Source organism: Calliphora vicina, chromosome 4 (assembly GCF_958450345.1).
Source record: "Calliphora vicina chromosome 4, idCalVici1.1, whole genome shotgun sequence".
Taxonomy (NCBI): domain Eukaryota; kingdom Metazoa; phylum Arthropoda; class Insecta; order Diptera; family Calliphoridae; genus Calliphora; species Calliphora vicina.
In genome coordinates this window covers 8,037,193-8,051,112 of record NC_088783.1, presented here as the reverse complement: position 1 = coordinate 8,051,112, position 13,920 = coordinate 8,037,193, and the positions used below count along the sequence as shown (strand labels likewise).

Sequence of the window (13,920 nt, the reverse complement as noted above, 5' to 3'; positions counted from 1 at the left end):
TCCCACCACTTAGGTTTTTGACAACTGAGTTAGGTCTCCACAGGAGAGTTTCCGATCTATGTGTATTTATCTATGATTTATACTTCCTTTAAAGGAGAAATTTGAGTAAATATAAATTCATAAAATTTTGTTATTGTAAGAAAGGTTTTTCAAGTCGTAGACTTTAATATTATGTTTGATTTTCCAAACATTACTCATGGACAAAATTTATCACGCCTAAGTTTGCCTCAAATCATGTTGAATATTGTCTATGCTACTCTGTAGTGTGTCTTAGCTTACTTGTTGATTGTGTCCTAACTAAATGTGTTTGAATATAAGATCACCAACAAGAGTGCTGCTATATTCCCGCTGCCGACTGCTAATTTACTTTAAAAGAAAAATTTTGTTTTGTTTTTTCAGTTTAATGTTGAAAAATTGGTTGTATTAGTTAAAAATTAGATTTTTGATGAAAAAGAGGCAATCGTTTTAGAATGTTCTTTGGAAGAACTTTAGTATCATACTAAAGGTTACATAAAAAAAACTAATGCAAACCTTTCAACATGACAACATCAAATAGCTTAATTATGTTCCAAGTAGGGTATTCATTCGATTAATCGAATAATTTCTTACGAATAATTATTCTAACAATTTAAAAATTACCATTTTCGAATAACAAGAGAAAATTCGAATAATTTGATTTTCAAGTTATTTTCCAATTCGCTGATTTTTTAATTTATCTAAAGGCAGTAGAAAGAAAATGGTTTCTATTGTATGTCTCGTTTTGGAACCACTAATCGACCAAACTAATTTTTTGCACTAAACATAGTACATATGCATATCGCACTCGTTCAACAATACTGTATTAACTCAAAATTTTAAAATTTTCAGTAGAGGACAAAAACTGTTTGTGATTACAATTTAAGAGAATTTGAAAATCCGAATACATCATAGTAAGCTAATAATTGGTTTTCTTTAAAATTTTTGCAATTATTGCAAAAAAATCTATTTTTCTGGAACTTCTCGATATTTTTTTTGTATTATTTTATCAAAAAAACAGTAACAACTCAAAATACAACCAAATTTAAATAAAACAATTTGATTATTTTTAACTTGAAAAAAGGCTCAATTCAAAATAATACATTTTTTTATGAAAATATTCGATGTATTTCTATTTAAATTTTTGTCACTACCACCAATTATCACAAATGTGGTTTTCAAGATGAAAGAGTAATCGGAATACGTTGAGAAGGGTATATATAAGTTTGTCATTCCGTTTGTAATTTCCACAATATAATTTTCCGACCTTATAAAGTATATATATATTCTGGATCCTTATAGATAGCGGAGTCGATTAAGCGATGTCCGTCTGTCTGTTTGTTGAAATCAACTTTCCGAAGGCCCCAAATAACTTACATACACGATTCATATTCGGTCCACAAATGGCTGACATTTTGACCTATTTGTGACCTGCAGTTGCGAACAAGATAATAGCAGTACCACGAAATTTTGAAATATTTTAACTTTTTTCACAGTGTACTGTGTTTGACATACAAAAGAGAGTGGACGTCGAATATATTAACTACAGCCTGAACTTCCAAATAAAACCAGTTTAGACCCGCCAGTTCACAAAATATTGCTTGTAAACCAGTCGGCATTCAGCGTACTCCAAACAAGTACCACTATGTATTTTTGTTAATAGTGGCTTTTTCCTTTGACTTCGTTCGGTGAAGTTTGCATTTAGAAATCATCTCCTTACTGTCATATCAATAACTTCTAAATTTCATAAATGGATTGCATTTGATGATTCTGACGATATTTCGATCGTCCTGAGGTGCAGTTTTCCGTTTGGAGTTCCTATTTTCTATTTTTTCTTTCTATTCAATAGCGTTTGAAATAAAGTTGAATATATGGAAAAGATTTTCCTTATTTTGCTAACTTTAAAATTAATTTTCTCTAAGCAATTGTGCTATGTATTGCGCAACCCACTAAAACAGGAATTATATAAAAAATAACTATATTTAACATTAAAAATACAATAAATTCAGCATATTTAACTAAATTTTACTTTAATCTTAAAAAATATTTGACTTCTTTAAAAAAAAAATAAAAAAAATGAATTCAATAATCCGGCACTGCTATTTCAATGTTAATAAAAAAAATACATATTGTCATATACAGTGCTGTTCGAAAAAATAAGGCCACCCTCATCCAACATATTCAAGACAAAAAATGATGTACATAAACGTTATAAACAACACTTTTATCATTTATTTTTGTTAGGTTTTAATACAAATAACTTAAATTAAAACATCATATGGTAATTCAAATCTTAAAAAAATATATATACGTAAAAATACTTCAGGTAGTCATTTTTTGGTGTGAATAAAAATAGGGACACCCAATCTAGTTATCTAAATTAAAGAAATTTTATATATTAAAGTTTGATTTTATTTTTTAATTACATTTTGTTTACCTCAGTACTTAGTCGAATAACCATTATTTTCAATGACAGCTGCGCAACGTCTTGGCATTGAGTCCACAAGCTTCTGGCAAGTTTCGTTTGGGATATTTCTCCACGCATCTTCAATCAATAACCATAGCTGTTGTTTATTCGATGGATTCTTTCCTCGAAGACGCATTTTAACAATTTGCCATAAGTTTTCAATAGGATTTAAGTCTGGCGACTGTGCAGGCCAGCTCAAAACTTCTACGCCGTTGTTCTGAAACCAATTTTTTGCCCGCTTCGATGTGTGTTTCGGATCATTATCTTGTTGAAACACCCATCGAAGCGGCATTTCCCATTCCGCATAAGGCAACATAATGTCCTTTAGTATATTAGTGTAGTATTCAGCGTCCATTCTTCCCTCAATCCGAAATATAGGCCCTGTTCCATTATAAGAGAAACAGCCCCATACCATTATATTTCCGCCTCCATGTTTAATAGTTTTCGTGGTATATTGGGGACGAAATTCGGTGTTAGGAGGTCTTCGCACAGTAAGACTGCTCCGGTCAGAGTTAAATAAATTAACTTTTGTTTCATCTGACCACAAAATATTTCGCCATTTGCTCAGGGGCCAGTTTAAATGTTTTTTTGCAAATTCTAGTCTTTTCTTCTGGTGTTTTTTTGTAAGATATGGAACCTTTCTGCTACTTTTCGACTTCAAATTATTTTTAAGTAACAGCTTACGTATAGTTGAGGTGGAAACATCTAAGTTATGCTCTTTTTTAAGGGCAGAAGAGGTAATAAAAGGATCGTTTTTTACATGTCTCAAAATTTTCCGCTCCAAATGGGGTGTTATTTTTGATTTTCTTCCTCTATTTTCCGGTTTAAACTGACTCTTTACAGCATTTTCCACCATTGTCTTTGAGCAACCGACTTTTTCAGCTATTTTTCTATAGCTCTCACCTTGGCTATGTAGTTTTTTTATTATTTCCCTGCGGTCTTGAGTACAATGTTTGCCTCTGCCCATTTTTTATTCTAAATGTTATTTTTTGTTTTTAAATTATTGTGGAACTATGAAATATGTATTAAACTTACCATTCAATTAGAAATTTTTTTGTAAATTCTTATTTTTTGCAATTTTTTACAACTGTCCCTATTTTAATTCACACTTGTTTTCACGCCTAAATTCATAATTATATTTAAATTACAAATAATGACGCGTAAAGAATTTTAAAAATAACGGGATAATATTTATAAGAGATCAATAAAAAAAGTGCATTTATTTGTTTTTGTACAACTCTTTGTTTAAGAGATTTAAAATGTAAAAACTCTTCAAAAAGAATGTGGCCCTATTTTTTCGAACAGCACTGTACATATAAGAGCCTTTATTTCCTAAATTATAATTATGTTTACAAAAAGAATATCTCACAAAAAATGTACAGGCTTGACCGATTAAACAAAATTTTAAGTTTAAAATTTTTAAAGACGTTGTATGCCGTTTCATAAAAATTTCTTAGTGGTACTGCTATTTTCTTGTTCGTAACTGTATATCTGGATTACTAAGTCATTAATATAGACAATATGAATATCTAATGATAGATATTTCAAAAAGACCTTTGCAACGACGTATATAAGACCATAGTAAGTTGGACCTACAATGGGTCAAAATCGGACAAACATTTTTTTAACCCGAATTTTTTTTTCACCAAAAGTATTTTTTCGCTAAATATTAAAAAAAAAAAATTAAAAAAAAAATTTTAATTTAAAAAAAAACAATTCTAAAAATGAGTCAAAATCGGAAAAAATATTTTTTAACCCGATTTTTTTTTTTACCAGAAGTTTTATTTTGCTAAATATTAAAAAAAACAATTTTGGAAACAAAAATAAATTTTTTTTACCTAAAAATATTTAAAATTTTTATTTTGAAGTTTAATTTGGTGAAGGGTATATAAGATTCGGCACAGCTGAATATAGCTCTCTTACTTGTTTTCACTTATGAATATCGCATTTGGACCGTGGAAATGCCTATATACCCTTACCTCAAGGTAAAGGATAGAACAAGATTATAAAAATTAACATTTATTAAAAATTCACCGGCTATGTCCACGATCGCCACCTTATGCATCTTTTCTGATACAGATTATTAAGTATTAAAAGTTTTGCACGATGTTGTTTATTATACATAATATAGAGGACCCACCACTGTATATTTTTAAAAAGTTTTCTTTTTTTATATGGGCGAATTGAGGAATTTTTTAGTGAGAAGTTGTTTTAAATTTATTCTGTTTACTCACACCAAATCAATTATTTACTCATTACTGGGAGTTTCCAAAAATAATTAATGGTTGATCAATCACAGATTATATATTTGTCAATATTCCAACTGTTTTGCCCATCACTTTAAATTTGTTTCATAAAAGTTTCCACTGTAATTATAGGTCAAGCGTGGTATTTGTAGATAAAAAAAAAATAATGTTACTTTTTGTTTAATTTGTATTTTATTGTTCATTTGTTTATACAACAAATTTCACAATATTATTAAAATTTTCCTACAATGATCAAGCCCACCATACTCATACCCACATGAGTCCATGACTCATTTAGTTGAAATTAGTGTTAATTTACTAACATTTAATTGCATATATATTTACCTGTGATCTAATACTCTTTTATAACTTTGAGCCACTGTATCAATAGCTGAAAGTCCATTTATAACGGATTGTTGGTCCAATTCTTGTGTTTGCTCCGCACTCGCCATGTTGCTACAACTTTCACGTGTATTTTCTGTTTTCAAAAGTTCTACGGCAGATTCTTTGGTGTCTTGTGTTTGATTTGGATTTGTTTTTGTGGGAAATTTCTTATTAACACCTATAGAATTTGAACGAGAACGTAAAGCAGTGGAGGAGATAGTGGGGAAACCGGGATTTAAGATTTCAAAAGCATCTTGGGATATTTCAGGCATAATTTTAAATTTTTTTCTTAATTGTCTTTCACAACACGCCAATGATTTAAATAAATGTTTCACTTTAAATAATATCACTTTAAGATTTGTTATGTATGTTTAAGTAAGTAACGATCGTTTTTTGTCTGTCACTCTTTAAATTTAACGTTTGTTTAGCAGGAACGTCTATTTACAACTGCGAGTGGATGTAAAAATTATAAAAATTTAATAATAAATTATTATGAACCAAAAAATATTTCCAAGATACGTTTTAATTATGCGGTATAACTGTTGTTGTAATTGTTGTTCTTATTGCTGATTTAATTTGTATTTGCAAAAAAAAAATGTGTTTTTCTATTTATTAATGTTGTTGTTGTTGCTGTTGTTATATTGTAGTATTTCGTATCTTATCAGTAGCAGAAAATTAAAAAAAAAAAAAAAAAACACTAACACGCTGAAACACTTACACACTCTCAGTTAAATGGAAAAAAAACAAGAACAATGCTTATCGCGTTTTTTAAATAATTAATTTAATGCTCTTTTTCGCTTAAATAACTTAAGAGCTTGTGTTTATAAAATTAGAAATGGCCTCTCTTTTTTACTATATTTTTTTTTATCATTCCCTTAAATAAACAAACATCACTGTGTTTATTTTCTTCATTTATTTCTCAAATTATTTAATTTTGAAAATATTCGATCTGTCATTCACTCACTTTCAGTAGAGTTATTTTTATTTTGTTATTGTTGTTGCTGTTTCTCTTTTTTTTTGCTTAGAAATTGATTTGATTGCTTCCATATAGACAATATTTACTAACGCATTTGTTTATATGCGTCTCAGTTTTTCAAGTCAAGATGAATTTGTAAAATATAAAAATAGAATCGCAGAGTTGTAGTCTAATAAGTTATGACATGTTACGAGGGTTGATTATTAAGTTGATTGTTAAGTCAATAGAATGGAAAAAGTGAGGCGAATATAAAAATTTTAACTAAAATCTATTCAATCATACACAGAGAAAACATATTCGTGATAGCAACCAAATTTGTTGCCAATCGAATGATTCGGTTGCACACATCGAATTTTTCAGTTCTATCAACAGAAAGTAAGTTGATAAAGAAGAATTTCAGTTGAAGCAACCAAACTTTTGTTACCCTTTCCAATATTTTGTAGCCACAGCTGTAAAATTCGGTCACTAAGGTAGAATCATTCGATTGGCAACAAATTCGGTTGCTATCACGATTCATTTTTTTCTGTGTATATACATTAGGGTAAGTTTTAAAAAATGTATCATAATTTTTTTGAAGCTTTTTGCGTAAATAAAAATATTGGCGTCCTTTTTTTGTGGAAAATTTTCACTCCTTAAGGTTGTTCAACGCACCTAAAGACGCAGTTAAAGTTATTTTCGTAAGCGGGTCTATATGGGAGCTATGACTAATTATGGACCGATCGTAAAAAAATTTGGTGACATGAATTTTGTATATATAAAACTTACTTGGAGCGGAATTTGTAGAGATACATACATATATAAATTAAACATTTATGACCGATAAAGTCCAATTTTGGAAGGACATTTGTATGGGGGCTAGGTGAAATAATGAACCGATTTGAGCCAGTTTCAATAGTCCTTGGGCCGAAAAAATAATATGTACCAAATTTTATCGAAATATCTTCAAAATTGATATCGCCCAGGCCAGCCAAAAAAGTTTGAAGACCTGGAATTGGAGGCATTACTCCATGAAGATTGTTGTAAAACTCAACAAGAGCTTGCTAAATCATTGGAATCTACTCAAGCAGCAATTTCAAAATATTTACGAGCAGCAGGACGATTTTACATGTCCGAAATGTTGCTTGCACGTTATAAAAGAAAATAATTTTTGCACCGAATCATTACTTGCGATGAAAAACCTGAAGCGTAAGAGATCGTATGTGAAGCCCGGCCACCGAGCTTATGCTGAATGTGTTTCATCGGCTTCAACGTACGAGAGATGGTTTGTTCGGTTCAGAAGTGGTAATTTTGACACTATTGCCCAGGTCAACCAAAAAAGTTTGAAGAACAAGAATTGGAGGCATTACTCCATGAAGATTGTTGTAAAACTCAACAAGAGCTTGCTAAATCATTGGGATCTACTCAAGCAGCAATTTCAAAACATTTTCGAGCAGCAGGAGTCATCCAAAAGCAGGCAAATTGGGTATCATACGAATTGAAGACCTTGAAATTGATATTTGCGATGAAAAATGGATCCATTATAATAACCCGATAGAGTAAGAGATCGTATGTGAAGCCCGGACGAATCGACACCAAAGCCAAATATCCATGGCGCTAAGGTATTGTTCTGTATTTGGTGGGACCAAAAGGGTCCTATCTATTATGAGCTGCTGAAATCTGGCCAGATCACCACAGGGAACCTGAACCCTACGCAACTGATTCGTTACTTTTATAAAATTTTACCTTTTTTAAAAATTTACTATTTTCAAAAAGAAAATGTTTAAAATGTGCCACTTTAAAAAAGTACTCTTTCAAAAAATGTCACTTTTTAAAAAATACCCTTTTAAAAAAGTACTCTTTTAGAAAAAAACGTCCTTTTAAAAGAGTACCTTTTTAAAAAAAGTACTTTTATAAAAGTACCCTCTAATGCTTAATATATGCTAATTTTTGTAGGAAGTAGAACAAAGCATATTTATTTGAAATTCTAATAAAATTAATAAACTTCTAACGTTTAAGAAATCATCCACCAAATAAATTCACTGTCAATTTCTTTATTATTATTATTTAGATCAGCCAAAAATTATAACACAGACCACGTACATGAACATTAACGCATTCGAATACAAAGTGTGTTAAATATAATGATGTTGTATATAATAATATAAAGTATGTAGATACATTCTTATAAAAGAAATTTGCATTTCAAATGTTATTTATGAGTTGACATATTTTTTAAAGTTTGTTTTGCTACGTTTTTTCTTTTTCCTTATTTTATGAATTGTTTTAGGTTTGAGTTAAGGAAATGATAAACAAAAAAAAACAGAAAGAACAAATATTTGCAAATGCATTTTCTATATTCAAGCTGTTTTATCATCACGATAATAATGATGCCATTTTAAGTAATCAAAAGTTTAAGTTAAATAAGTTAATTTATGTTTAAAGAATATAAAAATGTTTCAGCTGTTGCTGCTTTTATTTTTATCTACGAGTTTTAAATTTAAATGCCACTTGCAAGAAATATGTTTATTTAAGTTGATACAATTAAGTTAAATAATTATTTTGTTATTTGTTATATTATTGTTGAAAAGTAAAAGTATAATTTGAAATAATGCTCTTAAAATCTTAGACATCTTTGACGTAAATAATTCTGTTAAAAAAGTATGATGTCATTATGCTAAATTAAATAATTTTAATATAAATACACTTGTACACGCTTAAAACAGTCTACTACAAATGTTAATGTGAAATTATAAAGGTAGATTTAGTAAACTAATGCAGAATATGTACAATAAGTAGTAGAATACATTTATCTAGTATGGTGTTTATCTATTTTTGAAAAAAATATACTATATACTATACAGTTTAAGTTTTTATCAGTGGAAAGTTTTTAAATTTTAAGTCTAGATACTATTCAGCATATGATTGACAATTTTCGAAATGGAATATTTCACAATATCTTTGTTTAATATTATGTTTAGACAAATAAATTTTTTATGATTTTTTTGCTTTGTCCTACTATGTATAACAAATGCAGTTGGTTGTTACAAATAAATGTTGAAAAATATCGGTCAAAAACCGTACATTAAATCGTGACATGTCAATTTTAAATGAATCAGCAAAGTAATTATAAAATATTATACACTTAAGTGAAAATCTTGATCTAATTTTGAGCATTCATCCATCACTCAAACAATAAATAAATATTAATAGACTTTAAATTAAGACAATAAAACTCTTGATTTGCAAACCTGTGGGAAATTTGTGCAATTGCTTTCAATGCAGTAGTCCCGTGACATGTCAAAAGAGGACATATCACATGTAACTTGAGTCAAAAAGGATTTAAAATAAAATTTAAAAAATTCTTAGAAAATATTACAAATTACTTTACATTCGATTTAGTCAGCAACATCCAAAGGAGAACAAGTTCTTTTGGGTTAGTTCCCCGACATGTCACAGAAATGCTAAAGTTGGATTTTATATAAAGTATTAGATATATAATCGGTTCCCCGGAGGAATTAATCTGTGTCTGTACCCTTTACTCTAGGTATGACCCTACTGGTTTCAAAAATTAAATATGTTAAAGTTTAAGTGATTCCGATCTAAAAACAGCCAAGGGTTGTGTATGAAATTTTATTTATTATAATAAAACTCTTCTTTTCTTAGGATCTGAAAAGCAATTTGTTTCTAATTTATTACTTTTCTATCCATCCTTATCTGACTTATGTTCTGCATAAGATTTCTGACAGTACGTTGGCCACATTTTGCTGAAATCCAACAGCATTCATTTGCGATCCTAAAAAGTATAGAAATTCAGGGCGGTTATTGTATAATTCAATACGAAAGAAAACATTTTCGAATTTCCATGTATAAAACATAAAAAATTCGAATGTTTTCGAATCGAATTACACAATAACACCCCTGGATCTCGATTGAGCAATTGTCCGTTGCTTTTCGAAGTGACCTCAATTTTTTACCGGAAATTTTTGCTGTACAAAATCTTATATACCCTTCACCAAATTATACTTTAAAATACAAATTTTAAATATTTTTTTTTTTTAAATTTATTTGCGAAGAAAAATTTTATGGCAAATTTTTTTTTTTTTTAAATTTCTTTTTTTTAATTTGAAAATTAATGTCTTAGTGAAAAAATTTGTTTTGGTAAACAAAAATTAGGGGTAAAAAATATGTTGCCCATTTTGAGCCATTGTAGGTCCGACTCACTTTGGTCTTATAATATACCTTTGCAATGTCTTTGAAATATCTATTATTGGATATCCATATTGTCTATATTAATGACTTAGTAATCCAGATATACATAGATAAAAAATAGATCAAAAATCGAGATTGTCCTGGTTCCTTACCATTTGTGGCCCGATTGTCTCGATTTTAAATAGTAACCGAGCCGAGAGAATGTATGTAAGTTATTTGGATGCAACGGAAAGTTGATTTCAATATATACAGACGGACATGACTATATCGACACCGCTATCTATAGCGATCCAGAATATAAATACTTTGTGGGGTCGCAAATGAAAAATGTAGAAATTACAAATAGAATTGCAAACTTATATACAATATCCCTTGCCACTCATGGTGGAGGGTATAAAAATTAATTAAAGAGGAGGATCCCAGATAAGGTATAGTACTGAAATCTGTCAGAAATACTTTCGAATTATTTATGTTGTGAATTATCGAAATAAGAAGCAGTTATTGTATTTAGAATTCATTAAAATAATAACGGGTTCATATATATTATTGAAATAAGAACCGCTTCGTATAAAGAAGATAAAATAATTAAATATTGAAATAAAAACCGGTTATTATAGAATTTATTAAAATAATAACCGGTTTATATATATAAATTATTAAAATAATAAACGGTTTTTATAAAAAGTATTTAATAACAACCAGTTCTTACAGAAAATAATGAAATAGGAACCGGTGTTTCTTAGAAAATATTGAAATAGACCATAATGAAATAAATTAAAATAACAACCGGATAATATACAAAGTATTGAAATAAGAACCAGTTCTTATAAAAAATATTTAAATAACAGACGGTTATTTTAGCAAATATTGAAAAGAAGCTGTTAAATTAAATAATAATATGTTCTTAAGGAATACATTAAAATAATAACAGGTTCATATGGTTATTATTGAAATAAAAACCATTTCTTATAGAATAAATTGAAATAATAACCGGTTCATATAAAAAATATTTAACTAATATTTAACATACAACGCTACAACACTACGACACCAATTGTGAATTGGTCAATTGTTACGTTTTTACCTTTTAAAAACGTTGATTTATTTCCTTTATTTAAACTGAATTCTTTTAATTGCAAATAAAAGCAATTTACCCACATTTTCTCAATATCTGGTTATCGTGTATCGTAACGATATACTTCCAATTAAATTTTTGTTTTGTATGAGAACTGTCAGTTTATCGTTACGATAAAAAATAACCAGATATTGAGAAAATGGGTGTTAGTAGTTTAAAATTCTAACAACTCTTTATTTATTCCAATGTACACAACAACACCCGTCACAGACCGTTAAATTCAAATCGTTAGTGCAACTTCGTAACAATATTAACCAAATTTTTTAATTGAAATGACAGAGATATTAGCGATTTTCATAAAATTTTCATATTGAGAGTGCAAACAAATATTAATCGGTGCCGTCTAAGATTGGTCTTTCTAACGAAGTGCAACATAACTTAGAAATTTTTAAAATAGCCCAATTTCGGATTTTGATAATAATCGATAAAAAAAAACTTGTGCGAATTGGTAAAACTTTAATTTTCAAATCTCAATGATAGCCTTATTTGATTTCTTTTTAAATTACTATTGTAGATATAGTATTTATTTAGGTAGAAAATGGTATGTTGGGGAAAATGTGTACATTTTACAATGTAACAGAAATTCTATTGTTTTGAAAGGTCTTTCCATACTACAATAATATTAAACAGCTAATGCTAATTAACAAACAGCAAGCAATTTTTATCAGCCACCTTCGTACGAACATATGTCACCCGATAAATGTTTAAAATGTTACAATGATTAAATTAGTTTGTTTTTTTGATAAGATAGCAAGTTAAATTGTTGACAGCGGTTTTATATTGTTGCGACTAAATTAATTTCTAAAATTATTAAAACCGTTGGGTATTTTTTTAATAGTTGAAGAAAAAAGTATTAAAATATTCCATTATTTAGAAAATCAATTTAAAATATTTCAAGAAATTTAATAAATTATCAGAACTTGAATATTGAATATTTTCAAAATTATTTGACAAATTTACAGGATTAAGATAAAAATAGTTAGAATTACTCAAGGGAAAAAAACAGCAAAGGTAAAGAGTGTCTCAGTAAGTATGCACTTTTACATAATTTTAAAATAAAATAATAAAATATCCGTCAAATCAGAGCCGTGGGGACTCTGATGACAGGCACAACAGAAACTTACATTAAATTTAAAAAGTGTACTCTTACTGAGACACACTTTATATTGAAATTTTCTTGGATATTGGGACAGTTTCTTGTAAACAAATTTTAAAATTTGTTTAAAAAAACACAATAATCACACCAATTTTATTTTATAAACCTTTAAACTAAGTATAAAATTTATTAACGTTTTCACAAAATATTCCATTATTTAAATACATATGTAGTAATTAAAATACTTGTTGTTTAGTTCTATAAAAATCCTCAAAACACTGGTTTTTATCAAATAAATCGAATAGAATACACCAACCATACAACTTTTTCTAATAATTGCAGCAGCTCTACAGACATGAGTTTCGAATTAGAGATACAAATATTAAATTAATTAGGCTCCAATAACAAAACAAAAATGAGTTTTTGTTTATATCAACATTTAGGCGATGATATTTAGAATAAATATTTTTGTGTAAAATTTCATGTAATAAAAATAAATTGTTTGTTTTTGTTTGAGTTATTTTTTTCATTAACATTCAATGTAAATTTTAATTGCAAACGATGAATTGCTCACACTTAGTAATACAAAAAACAACAACAACAACTACAGCAGCAGCAATAACAACAACACTTATTTCAAAGTAAGTGTAAACAACAGCCCACCAAACCAACCTTGTTGTTGGAATAAATAAATAATTATTAAAACCGAATGTTAAAAATAGAAATTATATATATTTATTTATGTGTTTTTATATTTTGTATGTCTAAATTCCGAATATGTAATTTTTTTTTTTGCAAAAATAAATTTTTTATGGTTTTTCACTATAGGATTTGTTGGTTTTTTTTGTTGAATACACACACACACAATAATTAAATAAAATATAAAAATATTACAATAAAATGTATATAAATTTTGTATTTTGGTCTGTGATCAATACCAGTCAACGTACTGGGTACAACTGATCGTGAGCAGCCCAGTGAGTGGTTTGTTGGAATACTCTTTTGCTTAACAACAACAAAAAAAATTAAAACAAAACCAACAATATGAAAATACATTTAAAACAAGATACAAACTTGTAGTACATTTTTGGCATAAAAAGAAGAATTAACAATAAAAACAACAAGAACAACAAACAACAATAAGAAGAGTAAACGAGTACTTTTGTTTTGTTTACAGTAACTACTCTTCTTCTATATTCGAATGTGGATTATAGGGTGACTCTCCGCTACACTCACTTTGCTCTTGCAATTACTCACTTGCTCTTGGTTAAACACCCGTTTTTTTGTTATTGTTTTTGTTGTTGCCAGTTGTATCTGTATCTATCGTGTACGAAAATAATTTTTAATTTCTTTTTTTTTTATAGTTTTTGTTTTATTTCCTATTTCAGATATGAATTTTATGTTGATGTGGGG

The 13,920-nt window shown here is 28.3% G+C and overlaps 1 protein-coding gene across 3 annotated transcripts in view; it reads right to left on the bottom strand.

The window, feature by feature from the left end:
- Positions 1 to 13,920, bottom strand: part of Nt5b (5' nucleotidase B) — a 90,544-nt gene that overhangs the window by 61,011 nt on the left and 15,613 nt on the right. Inside the window, exons 1-2 of one of the 3 annotated variants that reach the window (XM_065506675.1) lie at positions 13,180 to 13,310; positions 5,074 to 5,290 (exon numbers count right to left, since the gene is read on the bottom strand). The exons of 1 other annotated variant lie outside the window; for it this stretch is intronic. In XM_065506675.1, coding sequence (XP_065362747.1) covers positions 5,074 to 5,180 — 107 coding nt within the window. In that variant the 5' untranslated portion in view covers positions 5,181 to 5,290; positions 13,180 to 13,310. Of the gene's footprint in view, positions 1 to 5,073; positions 5,553 to 13,179; positions 13,311 to 13,920 lie in introns of those variants that run through there. One more of the 3 variants, XM_065506674.1, reaches the window with a different exon arrangement.